Source organism: Petaurus breviceps, unplaced genomic scaffold (genome assembly GCF_028583685.1).
Source record: "Petaurus breviceps papuanus isolate PSGF00001 unplaced genomic scaffold, PetGlider_PUasm1.0 126, whole genome shotgun sequence".
Lineage (NCBI taxonomy): Eukaryota > Metazoa > Chordata > Mammalia > Diprotodontia > Petauridae > Petaurus > Petaurus breviceps.
Genome location: NW_027185655.1, coordinates 36,430,988 through 36,452,917, shown reverse-complemented (window position 1 = coordinate 36,452,917; position 21,930 = coordinate 36,430,988). Strand labels below are relative to the sequence as shown.

General features: G+C 37.5%; 1 protein-coding gene across 1 annotated transcript in view; it reads left to right on the top strand.

Moving 5' to 3' along the window:
- COL25A1 (collagen type XXV alpha 1 chain) overlaps positions 1-21,930 on the top strand; it is a 606,174-nt gene that overhangs the window by 474,110 nt on the left and 110,134 nt on the right. The window contains exons 14-15 of the mRNA XM_069100257.1: positions 5,512-5,538; positions 9,933-9,977. Coding sequence (XP_068956358.1) covers positions 5,512-5,538; positions 9,933-9,977 — 72 coding nt within the window. The remainder of the gene's footprint in view (positions 1-5,511; positions 5,539-9,932; positions 9,978-21,930) is intronic.

Here is a 21,930-nt window from a genome sequence, read left to right as displayed (position 1 = left end):
GTTATCAGTGCTTACAGCAAAATATTTTTCCATTGTGTTGCCATAACACAACCACAACTTGTCTAGTTATTCTCTCAATCACTGGGCATCTACATTGTTTCTGGATTATTTACAACCACAGAAAATTGGCAGAGATTATTGGCTATCATTAGAAGTTCCTGGTTCCCCAGATGATTTTATTTCCCTGGTGGCCAATGAATAATAGTTCACATTTACATAATACTTTCCTCCAACCAGTCTCTGAAAAATGTAGTCTAAGTATTGTCTTCATTTTATAGATAAGGAAGTTGAATTTCCTTTCAGCAATTAAGTTTCAGGGCAAACATTCAAACCTCAGTCTTCTACTGCAAAGTCTAGTGTGTTTTCTGCTCCTCCGTGATGATTTTCTGCAAAGTTGTAGACCACATTTATGTTGCCCAGAATTTTATAGTCTTTCAAATGATTTCCACAGTTTCTGTTAACTGGTCCTAGAAACTTAGCTATTCAATAATGCAACATTTCTATAGCTTAATGGAGATGTAGCTCCATTTAAAAAGATGTTGTCTGACTAGTTAAGAAAGATCCTGAGAGGGTTTGGGGCTTTGGTGTCATTGACTTCTGGGAAATTTCAAATTTTCTCTTTCTTGAGAAATGAAAGAGTCTATTAAGGACAATATAGGTGACAATATAATTCAGACAAATTCCAAAAGCTTTGCTTAGTGATCTTCCCCTAAAAGAGCAGGATTCTGTATAATCCCATCAGTTTTGCTTTTGTGTATCTCTAGCAATATATACCCATCAGCTGATTTCACAGATAACATCACTATCAATAGGTGCCAAGGACAGACTTCAGGTTTATGAATGTTTTCTTTGCCCAGAAAGAGAGGCAAGTGAATAGGTCTTTGAGAACTCAGCCATCTCCCTTGTCTGGTTCTCTCTCTCCACACTAAAATGCCAAATAATTGGAATTCATAAAGAATGGATGTTCATGGTGCTATTTTAGTGTTGTCTAGGAAATAGATAAATAGATAGGCGTTGGGTGATGAGCGTGGCCAGAAATACATGAAGCCAGAGGGTCACTGTCAGCTCCCAACAATGAAAGAATTGCCGCTGAAACTAGGTTATGAGTTTGAAAAGGAGCATGGAAGTTATCCTAAGCTGTTCTGTCAGCAAGAAGATCTGAGAGGACTAGACACTTCTCCTCAGACTTTTACAAAAAAGCTGCTATTTCACGATGCATGTAATTCATTCTAGGACTTTTTTCTGTCCTTTTCCTGTAAAGTTATATTGAAACTCTCTTTACCCCAGGAATTTCCCTGATTTTGTACTTTCTGAGCAGTGAAGATTCTCATAAAATCTCTAGGTCCTTTCACATTCCAGTATCCTCCAGAGGGGACTGTAATACCACAGGAAACAATGGATTCAGAATCTATTGGTTGGGTTGGAAGGTAGAGGAAACCAGGCTACAGAGGGTATTATGTCGCTGGGACCATTCTGTTTGGCTCAAACCCTTCATAGGGCTTTAAAATCCACACTGCTGAGAGTGTCTTGGGGTTGGAAGTTCAGGGATAGGATAAGGACAAATAACCCAGGGGACCTTTGGTCCTTTGATTGACAGGGCTAGTCAGAGGTCTTCTTGATTCCTAGTCCAGCAGGTTCTCTCATCACACAGATGTTGTAACTTATTCTTTCAACAATTTCTTTCTTTGGTATTTTCATAATGGTGTGGCATTGTTAGTCTCATTGACTTCATTTATATAACAGAATAAAATGTGGTATTTCCTGCATATGCCACCTTATTTTAGGGGAAATCTGAAGGTTGTACTAAGCAATGTTTTTTTTTTATAACAGCAACTTTAAGCAAAATAAAAATTACCAGACTATTTACAGATGCTTCCATGGAACCTAAGTGGTGATGCCACCAGTATCCACATGACAGTATATTGAATTTGTTGGATCTTTCTTTTTTTTTAAATGCTTTATTAACTTCTGATTTACATCGTTCGTTTCCGCCAGATTTTGAGTTACAAATTTTCTCCCCGTTTTTCCCCCACCCATGCCCCCAAAACAGCAGTCCCACAGGATATCCCCACCTCTGATCTGCTCTCTCCCATATTTTCTCCCATACCCATTTCAACTTTTCCAATAGGGCATGGTGGATCTCTATATTTCCCAATTACATGTAAAACAATATTGATAATAGTATATATATATTTAAACATTTGATTTTAAAACTTTGAATTCCAGATTCATTCCCTTCCTCCCTTATCACCCACCCTTACTGGGAAGATAAGCAGTTCAGTATAGGTTATACATGTGTGGCTAATGCAAAACAATAACATAGCAGATATATTGTAAAAGACTGACTATATTTCCCTCCCTCCTATCCCACATTCCACTTGTTCTATTCTCTACTTTGATCCTGTTCCTTTTCAAAAGTGGGTGCTTCCAACTTCCCTCCCCCCCAGCCTGCCCTCCCTTCCATCATCCCCCCTCACATCCCCTCCCCCCCTATTCTCCTGGAGGGTGAGATCCCCTATTTAGTGTGTATTTCCCTCCCTCCTCAAGCCAGATTCAATAGGGATAAGGTTGACCCATTTCCTTTTGCCTTCCTATTCTTCCCCTCCATTGTAACCATTTTCCCTTGCCTCTTCTGTATGAGATAGTTGCCCCACTCTGTCTCTCCCCATCTCCTCTCATTATATCCCTCTCACCTCTTAATTTCACCTTTTAAGTATCATCCCTTCCTGTTAAATTGGTCCCGTGCCCTCTATCTATGTATACCTGTAAACATATATACACACATTCACATATGTATTCATATGCCTGCATACCCTCATATAAAGACATATATATATATACATATATATATATGTATAATATATATTTCTAATCCCTTCAACTACTGAGAAAAGTTTCATAAGTTACAATTATTGTTTTTCCATGTAGGAATGTTAATAGTTAAACTTTGGCCAAGTGGCTCAGCAAGCAAGAGCACCGGCCTCAGTGCCGGGACGACCCGGATCAAATCCGGGCCCAGACACCCAGCATTACACCCAGAAACAACAACTGGCCGTGCAACCCCGAGCAAGCCACTCAACCCCAATTGCTTAAAAAAATAGTTCAACTTTGATAAGTTCCTTATGATTTCTTTTCCCTGTTTACCTTCTCATGCTTCTTTCTCTTGCTTCTTGTATCTGAATGTCAAATTTTCTATTCAGCTCTGGTTTTTTCAGCAAGAATGCCTGAAAGTCCTGTATTCCACTGAATGACCATATTTTCCCCTGAAACAGGATACTCAGTTTTGCTGGGTAGGTGACTCTTGGTTTTAATCCCAGCTCCCTTGACCTCCGGAATATCACATTCCAGGCCCTTCGATCCCTCAGTGTAGAAGCTGCCAGATCCTGGGTTATCCTGATTGTGTTTCCACAATATTCAAATTGTTTCTTCCTGGCTGCTTGTAATATTCTCTCCTTAATCTGGGAATTCTGGACCCTGGCTATAATATTCCTAGGAGTTTTCTTTTTGGGATCTTTTTCAGGAGGTGATTGGTGGATTCTTTCAACCTCTATTTTGCCCTCTCGTTCTAAAACATCAGGGCAGTTTTCTTTGATAACTTCCTGGAAGATGCTTTCCAGGCTCTTACTTTGGTCATGGCTCTCAGGCAGTCCAATAATTTTTAAATTATCTCTCCTGGATCTATTTTCCAGGTCAGTGGTTTTTCCCATGAGATATTTCACATTGCCTTCTATTCTTTCATTTGTTTGGATCTGTTTAACAGCATCTTGATTTCTCATAAAGTCATTAGCTTCCATTTGCTCCAATCTAATTCTGAAGCAATGATTCTCCTCAGTGAGCTTTTGAGATTCTTTTTCCATCTGGCAAATTCGACTTTTTAAGGCATTCTTCTCCTCATTGCCTTTCTGAGCCTCCTTTGCCATTTGAGTCAGTCTGTTTTTTAAGGTATTATTTTCTTCAGTAAGGCTGTTGACTCTCATTTCATAATTTTCTTGCATTGTTCTCATTTCTCTTCCCAATTTTTCCTCCACTTCTCTTATCTGCTTCTTAAGGTCCTCTATGGCCTGAAACCAGCTTGTATTTTCCTTTGAAGCTTTTGGTGCAGGAGTTCTGACTTCACTGATTTCCTCCAGTTCCATGTCTTGCTCCTTCTTATCCCCAAAATAGGAGTGTAATGTTGGAATCTTCTGTCTGCTTTGTTTCCTTTGCCTGCTCATTTTGCCACTCAATTATTTGACTTTTGGGCTTTTTGCCACAGTAGGACTCTGCCACCAGACAGGGGAGTTTTCGTCCCAAATGCTGGGGTTTTCTCAGCTGCCAGAGGTATTAGATGGGTGCCCTCTCTGAGGTCTCCACACGCTCTGGAAAGCTGGACACACACCCCAGGACCTCCACCCTAGACTGCAATCCAGATCCAAGCAGGTTAAAGCAAGAGCGATGACCCCTCAGACTGGTTCTTGGTCCCCCTACACTCTGCAGGCCAGGAGCTGAAGCCACCACGTGGCACTGGCAGGCTGTGCTGGCGTCTCAGCGGTTTCTCGCCCTGGGGGTAAAAGCCACGCACTCCCACTTACTGGGTCCCAAAGTCCAGAATGCACTGGCCTCTCACCTTGTCCTTCGCGTCTATGTGTTGATAAATCTGGAAACGGCCGCAGCTGCTGCTGATCTGAAGTCTCTCTGGCTGGCGGCTGGTCAGGCCCACCCTGGGGCTAAAGCCTCGGGGTGGGGCTGGGCTTCGCTCCCAGAGCGCTGTGCTGGCCGATTCCTGCCGGCCTGCCGGGCTGTTTTCAGCGGGAGGTTACCTTCTCTGTGTCATTTTTATGGGTTTTGCAGCTTTAGAGTCCCCTTTTTACATGAATTGGGGAGGGTGGAAGCCGGAGCTGCGGGAGGGTCGTGCTTCTACTCCGCCATCTTGGCTCCGCCCCCTGGATCTTTCTTTAGATCTCAACAACACAGATGAAAAAAATCAAAATAATACCTAGGTTTGAATAGTCTGCCAAGAATCATTTTTTTTTCTTCAGGCAGTATCTATGTGGCCAATATCCAACTTAAGTCATTGAATGACAGACTTTTAAGGCAGAGAAGACTCTAACGTCAATCAATCATTTCACTTTACAAATTAGAAAACTGAGACCCAAAAAGGGAAAGTGTGACCCAGGGTCACATAATATGTCAGTGACTGAGTTGGAATCAAAAACCTTCTCCAAAATCATACAGCCACTTTCTCTGGTCAACATCTCATTTTGGAGGGCAGAAAGTTCCTTAAAAGTCATCACCCTTAATGTGAAATTAGGTGACTTCTTGTTAATTTTGAACTTACTCAAATTTTGGAGTCTTTTTATCCTGGTGTTTTAGAATTTAGTGGATGATTCTTCATGCCATCCACTTTGTAATGTTTTGCGCAGCATCCCCATATATTTCCTCATCTTTTCAGGCACCCTCAACTAAACTCACTTATCAACAGTATGTAGTTGAACATGTGAATAACGTACCTACATCTTTTCTTTTTCTCAGGGTGATCCTGGAGAGCGAGGAGAAAAGGTAAGGTTGTATTTATCTCTTTTTTCCCCCTAGAATGAAACTTATTTTACTTATATATTGCCTATTATGTGCCAGGCACTGTGCTAAACACTTTACAAATATTGTCTCATTTGATCCCCTCAACAACACTGGGAGGTAGATGCTACTATTATTGCTATTTTTCAGTTGGGTGTTATTGTTGGTCAGTCATTTCAGTCATTTCCAACTCTTCATGGTGTTTTCTTGGCAAAGATCCTGGAGAATTTCTTCTCTAGAACATTTTACATATGAGGAAACTGAGGCAAATAGGTTTAGGTGACTTGCCCAGGGTCACACAGCTAGGAAGTGTCTGGGGCCAGATTTAAACTCGGGTCTTCCCGACTCTGGGTCTAGTGCTTTATCCACCTAGCTGCCCAAAGGTCTACTCCAACTAAAAATGTTCAGTCTCCCATGCCAACCTTTTAAAAACTTTTAAAACTCACTAGGCCTGCAAAAATTTGGCTCACTATTTATAGAAATTTAATGGTGAAGTAAATAGATCATCCAGCAGAAATATGGGTTTCCAAAATGAAACCTGAAATTTTGCAAATGGAAGACAAGACTGGGAATCAGAGTAAGTATTCATGACTAGCATGAGTATATGAAGGAAAGGGAAGAAGTGACGTATCTAGAAACTGACCAAAGCAGGAGGTTCTTATCCAGGGATCCAAGAATTTATTTTTTCAATATTTTGATGACTTTATTTTAATATAATTGATTTCTTAATCCTCTCCAAATTGAAGGCTTACAAACATAATTCTGAGAAAGGTCCATAGAGCTCACTAGATCACCAGTGTGTGTGTGTTGGGGGGGGGGGAGAAGGGTCATGACATATACCCCCAAATTTAAGAATGTCTAGCCTCTATTTTCTCTATAGGAAAACACTTTAAGCAATCTCTATAAGTCTACACTGACAGTCTTGATGGTTATGTCTATAGATCTCAAGTTCTTTTAAGACCCAATGAGCTGGGGGTAGCTAGATGATGCAGTGAGTAAGAGTGCCGGCCCCAGAGTCAGGAGGACCTGGGATCGATTCTGGCCTCAGATACTTAACACCCACACCCACCCACACACACCCACACACACACACACACCCACACACACACAAACCTGGCCATGTAACCTTGAGCAAGTTACTTAACCCCAACTGCTTTAAAAAAAGGCCTAATGAGCTGATCTGTCAACAGACTGTAGTATGTTGGAGATCTGAAGAGATTGGGGTACTATTACTAGGTTGACTATTATATATTAATCAGCATTTCATTAAAGATAAAGAAATATTACTTACATTTAGCACTAAACTATTGAAAAAAGAAAGGGACAGCTAGGTGGCATAGTGGATAGAGTGCCGGGTTTGAAGTCAGGAAAACTCATATTCCTGAGTTCAAATCTGGTCTCAGATACTTACTGGCTGTGTGACCATGGGTAAGTCACTTAACCCTGTTTGCCTTAATTTCCTCATCTGTAAAATGAGCTAAGAAGGAGATGGCAAACCACTCCAGCATCTTTGCCAATAAAATCCCAAATGGGGCCACAAAGAGTCAGAAACAATTGAAATGACTCAACAACAACAAAATAAAGAAGAAATCACCATCAATCACAATTATTGAATGTCTGTCATATCTACACCAGGTGTTCAAAACACACACAGAAGAATATAAGACATGCTTTGGTCCTTAACAACAAAGGATTTATAAATCTGTTGGGGGAGACATCCTATTGACCTTTTTTAAATAGTAAAACCAAGTCTCATATGCTAATGGTACAAATAACAAATGCTAATAGAGTTCAGGGGATTGATTCCCTAGGTCTGAAAATAGACTACAAGAGGCATCTGCCTCTAGATAGTCAATTTATATTTATCCAATTAGATTGCTGGAGCTGGAACTTCAGCTAGATTTTAAAGGAATGGTAGATGTTAGACAAAAAGAGAGGAGAGTGTGCTAGCTCAGAGAAACAGTAAAACAGATCAGGCACAGATAAGAATGTAGGCAAGAAATGGTTTTGATGGAGTAGGGAGTTGAGCTAAGATTGACATGTGCATGGAAGCCAGAATACAGAAGACTTCAAATACCAGTGTAAGTATTGAAATTTAAATACATTAAAAAAGGTGCTGAGTGATGGCTAGGTGGTGCACTGAGTAGAGCACTGGCCCTGGAGTCAGAAGGACCTGAGTTCAAATCTGAACTCAGACACTTAACATTTACTAGCCCTGTGACCTTGGGCAAGTCACTTAACCCCAATTGCCCTGCCCTCCCCCCACCAAAAAAAAAAGGTGCTGGATAACTCTTAAGTTAAAATATCAAGTAGTAGGGGCAGCCAGGTAGCACAGCGAGTAAGAGCACCAGCTCCAATGTTGAGAAGACCTGGAGATTGAATCCCGGGCTCAGACACTTAGCACCCACCCAGAAATACCTGGCCATGTAACCTTGAGCAAGTTACTTAACCCCAATTGCTTAGGGGCAGCCAGGTGGCTCAGCGAGTAAGAGCACCGGCTCCAGTGTTGGGATGACCTGGATCAAATCCGGGCTCAGATACTCAGCACCACACCCAGAAATAATAACTGGCTGTGTAACCTTGAGCAAGTTACTTAACCCCAATTGCTTAAAAAAATATCAAGTAGTAGATGGTGTGTAAGATGCATTAGTGGTAAGAGTATCCATACTTGCAAAATCCCATATCCTTGGAATATAGAAGTACAAGTATTAGGAAGAAGACACTGAAATTTGTTGCCTCATTAAAAAAAAAAGTAAAATCCAATATTTACTAAGCATCTACTATAGTTAGGTGGTTTAATGGATATTGAGTGCCGGGTCTGGAATCAGGAAGACTCATCTTCCTGAGTTCAGATCTGACCTCAGACACTTACTGGCTGTGTGACTCTGGGCAAATCAGTTAGCCCTGTTTGCCTCAGTTTCCTCATTTATAAAATGAGCTGGCAAAAGAAATGGCAAATCGTCCCAGAAAAGATACCAGGAAATCCTAAATAGAATTACAAAGAGTTGGACATGACTGAAATGATGGAACAACAACAATAGAAATGTGCTAGGCACTAAGCAATGGGCATACAAAGAAAAGGGGAAAAAATCTGCCATTAAGGAGAACACAATCGAATGGGGGATTCAACATGCAAACAATTATGAACATAGAAGATATATACCGAATAAACTAAATCTGAGAGGGAATGTGTTAGGATTCACATTAATTTCCTTATGTCTTTATTAAAAGAAGAAATATATTAATGATAAAAATCTGCAATAATAACTAGCTTTAACTTACCCAAACCATTACATTACACCAAAAACCATACACTAAGAAACACAGATCCTTCAAATCTCTTTTTTTTTGGAGGGGGGAGAGCAGGGCAATTGAGGTTAAGTAACTTGCTCAAGGTCACATGGCTAGTAAGTGTTAAGTGTCTGAGGCCGGATTTGAACTCAGGTCCTCCTGACTCCAGGGCTGGTGCTCTGTTCACGGTATCACCTAGCTGCCCCCCTTCAAATCTCAATGATATGTCCTTTCTCATCAATGTACCATTGCTTTCTGTTGATGTTGGCTTTCAACCTTTCATTTATATCAGGATTTTGAAATTTGTATAATTTCTATACAGTCTAATAATCCCTAAATCCAGAGTCATCCAGCCACATTTGGAGAAGATATGAGAACCTCTACCTTCAAGATATCCCTGCACTCAAATATGCAAACCAACCACCCCCAAAAGTCACATAAAAGAGAAAGATTATGGTAGGGGAAAAAAAACAGTGGTAAATAGAACCTTAGAAAGAACAGAGTCCTTCAGGGGAAAGCAGTTAACTTCCCAGATTATGGTCAGAATAGATGAATGTGCCTGAGATTTTTGAGTTGTGTACAAGTATCTCTATCCTGCTAGTAATCACAGTCCTCTTCAGACTTGACCTGAGTCAGGTACATGTTCATGGAACAGTTTGGGAGGTATTTCATTGTATGCAGGAGATAAAAGCTCAAAATAGGAATTAAGGAATTGCTAAATTGATTGTCAGTTGTTGGATGACTTTATAAATCAAAGAGCTGGGACTAGGACTACAACATTATTTATTAATGCATCAGACCATGTTACTTGCAAGCATATTTTTTTACTTCATTAAAATTAAGTTGATGAAAAGTTCTTTGAAGATATAGTATCGATGACATTTTGTGGTCATTTCCTTTGGCCTTATGGTTTCATTCAGTCAAATTAAATAATTTTTTTTTAATATTTGTGGCTTTGCAAAGAATTTATAATTTGTTATACTATATACAAAGGAAGGGGAAAAACACTTAATTTTACTTTACTTAATTTTGCATTACTGTGTGAGACATTAAAGATATGATCTCATCCTTTCCCTTTTTCCCCTTAGGGAGATGCTGGAGAGAGTGGACCCAAAGGTGACATGGGTGAAAAGGTACATTTTTTGTGTGTTTGAAATATGAAGGTGTATCTGTATAGTCAAAAAATAAATTATAATCATGATGTGCTATATAATTTGTGTGATTGGGTGAGTTCTTAGTTATATTTGTTAATCTCAGGGCAGTCATAATCTAGGAGTATGCTACACATAGAACCATTTTTATTACCAGGAAGATGCATATGCCATGGTATTTAATCGGCTTGACATTAAAATGTTTCTTATTAATAAGGTTAATAACATTATCCTGAGAACTCTAGAAACCAGCTACATGAACATAAATTTCCTTTTAGTTTATGTTTGGAAGAAAGAAATAAGTTAAGGTTAAACTCATGAGGTAGGCAGTCTTATTGTTCTAGTACTGTAGATGGGGAGATCAAGAGATGGGGAGATCAAGGCATGAGAAAATTTGAGTGACCTGTCTGAGGTCACAGAATTTATAAGTAGCAGAGATGGGATTTGAATTAAAATCTCCCAGTTCCAAGTTAAGAAAACAACTTCTGATGAATTACTCAAAATAACCAGCACAGTGCTTAATACTTTTTAAAAATTAAAGTAAACTTAACCAAAAGGATCAGAAGCAATTTGCATATGTTTAATAGTATAATTTTTAGAACACATGTCCATGATGAATTTTAAAATTAATCGTTTTTAATTTTCAAACTTAAAACAACTCTTTATTTTAGAAAAAAAGCTTTCCTCAGTATTTTTCCCAGCACACCTTGTTTCTGACAGTTTCCTAACTTTTTTTTATTTTTTTAATCAAAAGAAACATTTCATTATTTCACAAAAAAATTGAAAGGAACTAATTTGGATAGTATTTTTATTAGACAGCTGAAATTAAGCTCAAGGAATGCATCAGTTAAAAAGGAAATGATTTTAATAAACTCTAGATAAGTCTAAACTATGTTGTAAATAGAAATCTGCATTGTATAATATTTATCTTGTAATGTAGAGTGATATTCCCATGAACGGTATAATTTGAATGTAATTTTTAACATATTTTACAAAATGCTACTTCTGTCATAGAATTTGTTTCCAGGCTTATCATGGCAATTCATTCATCATTTGCCAAAGCTTGGGGAGTAAAATCAGAAAAAATAATTTCTTGTTTTTCATCAATGTAGTAAGTTACATCATTGACTGGTCATTTTAATAGGGATTGTTTTCCTCCTTTTGATCCAAGTCTGGTTCTCTGTATGGTAAAACAATCTAAGATTTCCCAGACTGATCATCCGGAAATCCTGGGAAACCAAAAAAGCACTGGGCAATTGTTCTCTATAGCCAGCAGTGAGAGATATACCTTAGGTTAGAAAATGACTTAACAGAGATTTGTTTTACTCTAGTGAAAAGGTTTTTAAACTGAGGCAGACAGATTTGGGGGGTGGGAAGAGGAAGGATTGGGGAGGTGGAAAGAAGGCCATGAATTAATTTTTTTTTGTAATTGCATTTCAACATAATTAGTTTCCTTTGTAATCCTAAGTACCTTTGATTTATGCACATAAAAACGTGATTCTGAGAAGGGGTCCAGTCTGGCTACACCAGACAGTAGCCAAAAGGGTCCCTGGCACAAAACAAGTGAAGAATCCCAGTACTGCATTGCTATCAAAAGGTTAAAGAACTCTTTATGATATCGTACCTATTAATCTAATATTTTAAAATGCCAAATCAGATTCATTCTTTTTTTTTTTACTGCTCTTTGAAAGCAGATAATTTGTCCAGCACATTGAATGGTTTTGAAATCATTAGCCTTCCTTTCTCCTTTGGCCTCATCATTCTGATATTAATCATCTCTGAAAGTTTCCTTGGTCTTCTGAATCAAAAGGTCACTGAATCAAAAATCACTTGCTGTGTCCTGTCTGCCTTCACTTGGAGCTCTGTCTCTGACTCTGACTCTCTTATTGAACCTTAATCCCAAAGCTTCCTCCCAGCTAATACTCAGGACTCCCTTCACTCCTTCTGAATCTGAGTTCTGCTCAAGCATGAATGAGGGGCAGTAAGGAAGAGAGAGAAGCCATGAATCACAAGATGGCTCCATCACTGACTAGTTCTATGACTGAGTACAGCCCTAAAGCACATTGTGGCTGGTCGTGTTACAGTGAGAAAGATCGGCAGCATACTGAGCTTCTTTCTCATTACATATGTGAGAAAGCTGGATGCCACAGGGGATAGAACACTAGTCCTGGAGTTGGGAAAACTTGAGTTCAAATTCAGCCTCAGACACTTTCAAGCAGTGTGATCCTAAATCTCTTAAATACTCCTGTCTCAGTTTCCCCAACTGTAAATTGGGAATAATAACCTTCTTTCCAGGGTTGCTGTGAGGATTGGATGAGATAATATTTGTAAAGCTATTAACACAGCTCCTAGTACATAAGAGATTCTTAATTCTGTGGGAAAGCAAAACATTTTTATGGGGTTCATATAATAGGAAGAAAGAATAAACAGCATCAACTTTGGAGATAGAAACCCTAAGTTCAAATCCTGCCTTTCTCATTTGTTACTGGTGCGACTTTGGGCAAATCATTTAAACTCTCTGGTCTTTAGTTTTCCTGTCTGTGAAGTGAGGAGGTCAGACTTGAGGTCAGGGTCCCTGAGATCTATGATGAGGATATGCTAATACATATCAGTGTAGGTTAGAGAATATATTAATTGAATATGACTTCCTGTGGAAGCTAAGTTTGCTTCTTAAAGTCTGATGGATGATAATACCCAGCATTTGTCACAATACTTTTGAGTTACCAAAGTTCTTTCATAAAGTATGAAGTTGTTTCTTAACTCCTGGGCACTATGGTCTTTCTATTAGATAAGGGCCATGTACAGAAGTATAAGGCAGAGGAGGACTGATGCCTAGGGTATGTACCATTGTCCCCATTTTACAGGTGATTAGAATGAGGTTCTGAAAGGATTAATTTGTTGGATGTCAGGATCTTCTAAAACATACAACAATCACTTAAATATTTTTCCCCTTATATATCCTATTTGGGGGTTGGAGCTATAAAAAATCTAGATTCCTATATGAACACATATGTAAATGGTCTCTAAGTTTAATTTATATTTATATAGTAGTTTAAATATATAACCTATATACTTATATAGTAGTTTAAAGTTTGCAAAATATTTTTAAAAATTTATCCCATTTGGTCCTTACAATAACCTTTGGAGGAAGGTGCTATTACTATTCCCATTTCATAGGAGAGGGAATTGAGACAAACAGAAGTTAAATCATACAACTAGTAAGTGTCTGGGGCAGGATTGCAGTTTTATTACTTCAAGTTCCATCTTCTATCCTCTGTGACACATGGCTACCCTACGAATAGTAGTGACTACCACAAATAGTAGTTAGCATTTTAAAAATGAAAAGAGTAGAAAACTAGATTTTAACCCAGCTCCTAAGAATGATACCTCTCAATATTTGACATGTATTATGTAACATGTTGTATACAAACATAGGAAAAGGTAGATTTTCTTTAAGAAATTATTTAGTGTTTTATTTCCCCCTAGTTAGATGTAAAAACATTTTTTAACATTCGTTTTTTAAAACTTTGAGTTCCAAATTCTTTCCCTTCTTCCTGCTTACCCCCCTCATTGAGAAAGCAAGAAATTTGATATAGGTTATACATGTGTAGTCATGCAAAACATTTTCATGTTAGCCATGTTAGGATAGAAAACATAGACCAATAAAAACCCTCAAGAAAGAAAAAGAAAGTAAAAAAAAGTATTATTAAATCTGTATTCAGACACCATCACTTCTTTCTTGGGGATGGATAGCATTTTTCATCATAAGTCCTTCACAATTGTTTTGGATCATTGTATTGCTGAGAATAGCCAAGTCATTCAGAGCTGATCATCTTACAATATTGCTGATACTTTGCACACAGTACATTTCACTTTGCGCATCAGCTCATGAAAGTCCTTCCAGTTTTTTTCTGAGAATGTTCTGCTCATCATTTCTTATACCATAATAGAATTCCATTATAATCACATACCACAATTTGTTCAGCCATTTCCCAATTGATGAGCATCCCCTCAATTTCCAATTCTTTGCCACCCATAAAGAGCTGCTATAAATATTTCTGTATGTATAGGTCCTTTCCCTTAAATTTTTTTTTATTAATTTGTTTGTTTTCTTTTAGTTTAGAAGATTGAATTCTACAATTCCTTGAATTTCACATTTTGTACCTTCCCTCCCCTCCCATGGCAGCATACAGTCAAGTATAGAATCTGTAAATACTTTCACATTATACATTAGTCAGGTTATAAAGACAGATTGTATCAGATGGAATGAAAAATGGTAGAGAGGACATAAAACCAAACAAGAAAAGGAAAAAGATCAGGTAGTTTGCTTCAATCTGAATATAAACTCAGTTATTTCTAGTCCTTTCTATGGATGTACACATTTTTCTCCATCATGAGACATTTGCAATTGACTTATATCACTGCATTGCTGAGAAGAGTCCAGTCTATCAAAGTTGGTCATCACACTTAAGTTGTGTCTGTAATTGTGTACAAATTTCTCCTGGTTCTACTCTTCTCACTCAGCATCAGTTCATTTAAGCCTCTCCAGGTAAACGTGAAGTCCATCTTCTCTTCTTTTCTTATAGCACAATAGTATTCCATAACATGCATATACCATAACTTGTTCAGCCATTCCTCAATTGATGGGCACCCCCTTAATTTCCAATTCTTTGGAAATATATAGGTTATAGCTATAAAAATAGCTGCTAAAACCACTTTTGTACATATGGGTCTTTCTCCCACTTCTATGATCTCTTTGGGATATAACCCTAGGAGTGGTGTTGCTGGATCAAAGGGTATGAAAGTATTTATAGCCCTTTGGGCATAGTTCCAGATTGCTCTCCAGAAAGGCTGGATCAGTTCACAACTCTACCCACAATGCATAAGTGTTCCAATTTGCCCACATCCTCTCCAGCGTTTGTCATTTTCCTGTTTTATCATCTTAGTCAATCTGACTGGTGAGATGTGGTACCTCAGAGTTGTTTTGATTTGCATTTCTCTAATCGATAGTGATTTAGAGCATTTCTTCATGTGCTTATAGATATCTTTAATTTCTTTCTCTGAAAATTGCCTGTTCATGTCCTTTGACCATTTATCGATTGGGGAATGACTTGTATTCTTATAGATTTGACTAAGTTCTCTGTATATTTTAGAAATGAGTCCTTTGTCAGAGACATAGGTTATAAAAATTCTTTCCCAATTTCCCACCTCCCTCTTAATCTTGGTTACATTGGCTTTGTTTATACAGAAACTTTTCAATTTCATGTAGTCAAAATTATCCATTTTACATTTTATAATGTTCTCTAATTCCTGTTTCGTCATAGTCATTCCCTCTCCACAAGTCTGATAGGTAAACTATTCCTTGTTTTAGCAGACTGCTTACAGTATGAACCTTTATACCTAGATCATGCACCCATTTACACTTGATTTTGGTATATGGTGTTAGATAATGGTCTATGCCCAGTTTCTGCCATACTATATTCCAGTTTTCCCAGCAGTTTTTGTCAAATAGTGAGTTCTTATCCCAAAAAAAACAGGGTCTTGGGGTTTATCAAACAATAGATTACTATAGTCAATGACTTCTGAATCTCGTGTGCCTAATCTATCCGATTGATCCACTCCTCTATTCTTCAGCCAGTACCAAGTAGTTTTGATGATTGCTGCTTTATAATATAGATTGAAATATGGTATAGCTAGACTACTTTCCCTAGTATTTCTTTTCATTAATTCCCTTGATATTCTGAATCATTTATTCTTCCAAATGAATTTTGTTACTATTTTTTCTAGCTCTATAAAGTAGTTTTTTTTAAATAAATTAATTGGTATGGCACTAAATATATAATTTAATTTAGGTAAAATCATCGTTTTTATTATATTAGCTCGACCCAGCCATGAGCAATTGATATTTTCCAATTAGTTAGATCTGACTTTATTTGTGTGAAAAGTGTTTTGTAGTTGTGGTCATATAGGTCCTGGGTTTGTTTTGGCATGTAGATTCCCAAATATTTTATAATGTCTACAGTAATTTTAAATGGGATTTCTCTTTCTATCTCTTGCTGTTGAATTTCATTGGAAATACATAGGAATGCCAAGGATTTATGTGGTTGTATTTTATATCCTGCAACTTTGCCAAGTTTATTTATTGTCTCAAGTAGTTTTTTACTTGATTCTCTAGGAGTCTCTAAGTATATCATCATATCATCTGCAAAGAGTGATAGCTTGGTCTCTTCTTTGCCTAATTTGATTCCTTTGATTTCTTTTTCTTCTCTAATTGCTACTGCTAACATTTCTAGTACCAGATTGAATAAGAGGGGTGATAGTGGACACCCTTGTTTCACCTCTGATATTATGGGAAATGATTCTAGCTTCTCCCCATTACATATAATACATGCTGATGGCTTTAAATAGATGATACCTATTATTTTATGGAAGGTTCCATTTATTCCTATATGTCCTAATGTTTTTAATAGGAATGGATGTTGTATTTTGTCAAAAGACTTTTCTGTATCTATTGAGATGATCATGTGGTTTCTGCTAGTTTTATTGTTGATATGATCAATTATACTGATGGTTTTCCTAATATTAAACCATCCTTGCATTCCTGGAATAAATCCTACCTGATCAAAGTGTATTATTCTTGAGAAAAGTTGCTGTAGTCTTTTTGCTAATATTTTATTTAAAATTTTTGCATCTATATTCATGAGGGAGATTGGTCTATAATTTTCTTTCTCTGTTTTATCTCTTCCTGATTTAGGTATCAGTACCATATTTGCATCATAAAAAGAATTTGGTGGGACTCCTTCACTAATTTTCCCAAATAGTTTGTAGGGTATTGGAATAAATTGTTCTTTAAATGTTTGATAGAATTCACTAGTAAATCCATCTGGCCCTGGAGATTTTTTCCCAGGGAGTTGACTGATGGCTTGTTCAATTTCTTTTTTCTGAGATGGGGTTGTTTAAGTAATTTACTTTCTCTTCAGTTAATCTGGGAAACTTGTATTTTTGTAAATATTTATCCATTTCCCTAAGATTGTCAAATTTATGTGCATACAATTGGGAAAAATAATTCCTAATTATTGTTTTGATTTCCTTTTCGTTGGAGGTAGATTCACTCTTTTCATTTTTGATACTCATAATTTGATTTTCTTCTTTCTTTTTTTTTATCATGTTGACTAAGGGTCTATCAATTTTATTGTTTTTTTTTTTCATAAAACCAGCTCTTAGTTTTATTTATTAATTCAGTAGTTTTCTTGATTTCAATTTTATTAATCTGTCCTTTGGTTTTAAATATTTCTAACTTAGTATTTAATTGGGGATTTTTAAATTCATTCTTTTTCTAGGTTTTTCAATTGCATGCCCAATTCGTTGACCTCTCTTTCCTTTAATTTAATCGTGTATGCACTCAGGGATATAAAACTTCCACTAAGAACTGCCTTTAATGCATCCAACAAATTTTGGTATGTTGTCTCATTATTATCATTTTCTTGAATGAAATTACTGATTATTTCTATAATTTCTTGTTTGGCCCACTCATTCTTTAGGATTAAGTTGTTTAATTTCCAATTAGTTTTTAGTCTGTATTTCCATGGCCCTCTATTGCATATAATTTTTATTGCATCATGATCTGAGAAGGGTGCATTTAATATTTGTGCCTTACTGCATAAAATTGTGAGGTTTTTATGCCCTAGAACATGGTCAATTTTTGAGTATGTGCCATAAACCACTGAGAAGAAAGTATATTCCTTTTTATCCCCATTCAGTTTTCTCCAGAGATCTATCATACCTATCCTCTCTAAAATTCTGTTCGCTTCCTTAACTTCTTTCTTGTTTATTTTGAAGTTGGATTTATCAATTTTAGAGATGAGGAGATTAAGGTCTCCCACTAATATAGTTTTCTTTATTTTTTTTAAACAATCGGGGTTAAGTAACTTGCTCAAGGTTACAAGGCCAGTTATTTCTGGGTGTGGTGCTGAGTGTCTGAGCCCGGGATTTGATCTCCAGGTCATCCCAACACTGGAGCCAGTGCTCTTACTCACTGAGCCACCTGGCTGCCCCTCCACTAATATAGTTTTGCTCTCTATTTCTTCCTCTAATTCCTTTACCTTCTCCTCTAGGAATTTGGATGCTATACCACTTGGTGCATATATGTTAAGTAATGATATTGCTTCATTCTTGATGGTGCCTTTTAATAGGATATAGTTCCCTTTCTTATCTCTTTTAATTAGATCAATCTTTGCTTTTGCTTTATCTGAGATAAGGATTGCTACCCCTGTTTTTTTTTACTCTAGCTGAGGCATGATATATTTTACTCCAGCCTTTTACCTTTACCTTGTGTGTATCCCTCTGTTTCAGATGTAGCATATTGTAGGATTATGATTTCTAATCCATTCTGCTATCCATCACCATTTTATGGGAGAGTTCATTCCATTCACATTTGCAGTTATGATTGTTATCTGTTTCTTTCCCTTCATCCTATTCCCTCCCCTTTTAATGCTCATATTTTCCCCCTTCCCCCCTTTAATAGTTTTCCTTTTGACCACTGCCTACCTCAGTATTCCCTCATCAGCCCCCCTCCCTTTTCCTCCCCCTCCCCCTTCTTCCCTCCCTACTAACCCCCCCCTTTCATATCCCTTTCCCCCTCCTACTGCCTATAGGATATTTTTATACTTAATGACGTATGTTATTTCTTCTTAGCACCAAGAGTGACAGGAAAAAAATCTCATGCGAAACTCCTTTCCCTCCCCTCTTTCCCTCTAAAATGAAACTTTTTGCATTTCTTCTCCATAGAGTCCTATGCTTAACTGGTTGTTATTCCCTCCTTGCATCAGAACTAATGAGGGAAAAGCTCATATGATTCTCATCTCCCTCCCTTCTTTTCCTCTGCTATATTGTTTTTATGCCTCTTCGTGTGGCATAATTTACCCTTTTCCACTTCATTCATCCCTCTTCTTCCATTGCAGTCCCTTTGTAGCCCTTAATAAGATTTTTTAAAAATCGTCATTGTGTGTATTTTATACTCATACCCTCTACTTGTCTATAAACAGTTTGCTCTTATTAAATAGCAGGGTGTGTGTGTGTGTGTGTGTGTGTGTGTGTGTGTGTGTGTGTGTTTACCTTTCTATGTCACTCTTGCATCTCGTAATTGGAGGTTGAATTTTCCATTGTGCTCTGGCTTTTTCATCAGGAAGGTCTGGAACTCTGTTATATCATTGAATAACCATCTCTGCCTAGAAGAATATGTTCAGTCTCACTGGGTATGTGATCCTGGGTAGTAACCCGAGCTCTTTTGCCTTCTGGAAAATTGTATTCCACTGTCACCAGTCTTTCAGAGTAGAGGCTTCCCTTTTTGTTTTTTATCTCTTTTAAGATACAGACCTAGTAGTAATATTGCCTGGTCAAAGGGTATGCATGGTGTTATAGCCCTTTGGGCATAATTCAACTCCAAAAGGTAGATTTTCTTGTAGAGAATGGATGAATAAGCCCTAGTGGTTGGATTTTCATAAAAGAAATTTCCCCTTACATCTGCATGTGATCGAATTCAATTTCCACATGATGATATTTGGAAATCTCCACAGCAGTCTGATTTAGGGTATTATTGACTGTGACATTCTGATTAATATTCATTATTTCATCTGAAGCTGAGCAAATAGGAATGAAGCTATATTCATTTATACCAAATATACTCACAGTATTTGTCCATCTGTGGATATCCTCCCCTGCTGAAACTTTCATTTTCAAGCCAGTTGACTCATTAAGAAACTAAGGGTATGTTCAAGGCATACTGACATTCTGTCTTTGCTTTAATCCTGTATTCATTTTTAAAGGAAGGAGGATTATAAACACTAAGTGTCTTATTTCCACTGCTTCCAGCATCATCCCTTAAAATGTTTCACTTATAAATGCCTGCCTCTCAGTAGTGGCCTAGCCACTTTGGAGTTATAAACATTCTTTGAGACTTCTTAGTTGTGCATACTGCAAAGGACAGGAACAATATCACTCATGTATGTCTATCAAAATGAGACAGCTCAAATTGCCATCGGTGCAAGCACTCTTCAGAAAATTGTCCTGTTTTTGATCTACTTCCTGTCTTATAGAAACTATCAGAAGAAAATTTGATCCCAAGTCTTGTCAAAAGATTGCCTGTCATGTAATAGAAGCATTTTTAAAAGTGCCAAAGCTATGGTAAAGACAGCAAATTCTTTTGTTTGTCTATTTTTGTAAAATCAGTTCAACAAGACATTGGTGCTCCCTTACCAAAATGTGTACTGTAGGGATATAACCATTAGTGTTCCACCTGGAATTGGCATTACATGGTTGCTCATTCCAAAGTTACCAATAATAGCTTAATTACAAAATCCAGAGACCTTTTCAGTTCTCATCCTTGACTTCCCCGTTGGGTTGATCATCCCAAAGTGAAATGTACTGTGTACAAAGTAGCAGAAATATTGTAAGATGATCAGCTCTGAATGACTTGGCTATTTTCAGCAATATGATGATCCAAGACAATTATGAAGGACTTATGATGAAAAATGCTATCCATCCCCAAAGAAAGAGGTTTGAACACCTTCTCCTCACTGAGTTTTCCTCACCACAATCTTATACTTCTCCTCTTATTTAATAAGTCCTTCTCAGTCTTCTTTGCCGGATCATAATCCATGCCCCATACCTCTTTCTATGGGTATATCACATAACTCTGTCCTGGTCTGCCTTGCTCAAAACTTTTTCAGTGGCCTCAGTTATCATGAGTTCAGTAATCATATCTTCAGGTGACTTCCAAATCTCCATATTCTAACTTCATCTCTCTCCTTTCTCCTTCAACATCAACTCAACATATATACCCCATAGATGTCTGGAATGAGATCTATCCAAAACAGAATTCACTATCTTTGCCTCCAAACTAAACCCACTGACTTCCAAACTTCCTTATTTCTGTTGAGAGACCTAAAATCTTTCCAGCAATTATCTTTGACCCTTTGGATCATAGGACCCCTAGAGTTAGATCCATAAAGGACCCTAGAGGTCATTGAGTCCATCACTTTCCTTTTGCAGAAGAGTTTCAAAATCATACGTGTATGTGTCTGTGGTAGGATTTGAGTCAGGACTTGCTAACTCCATGTCTAATGTTTCATCTGCCACACAATGTTAATTTTACTCTTCCTTGTCCCCACATAGCCAATCAATTCAATTGCCAACTATGTGCTAAACACTTTATAATTATCTCATTTCATCTTCACAACAATCCTGTGAGGGACTTGATGCTATTATCCTAATTTTGATAGGAGAAAGTTGAGGTAATGATAGTGAGAAAATTGAAGTAAACAGTGACTTTCCCAGGACTACACATTTAGGAAGCATTTGAAGCTTGATTTGAAGTCAGATCACAGTGCCTGACTAAACAGCACACTAGGTGCTTTAGAAATGCTTATTCCCTTCTTCTCCCCTTTCTTTCATCATCTTCTTTCATTTTTGTTGCCCTTGGTTTTACTCATGAGCTTTGTCTCATTCTGGCCCTTTAATAAGTCTATCTCCTTAAACTTTTATTGTCCATGGATTTGTTCTTTTTGGGTATTCAGACTTGCCTTCTTAAATTCTTCCCATTCCTCATGAGCTGATTTACCTTGTTGAAGGTTTCTACATATCTTTTCCCTGAGTCCTTTGCTTTTAGTCTCCCACACCATTTCTAGCTTCCTTTCCCCTCCATGATCACACATTTTAAGATACAGAGTGGTCACAGTGACCCATGGTTTCCATCATTTTTGCTTCAGTAGTCATTTCTTCCTTATTGGTCAGGTCCAGAATTACATTTCCCCATGTGAGTTCCTCTAGTATTTGAAGGATGAAATTCTAATTAGGACAAGCCAAGTAGTTATTAGCTGTTCTGCTATTGGCAGAGAGAGAGAGAGAGAGAGAGAGAGAGAGAGAGAGAGAGAGAGAG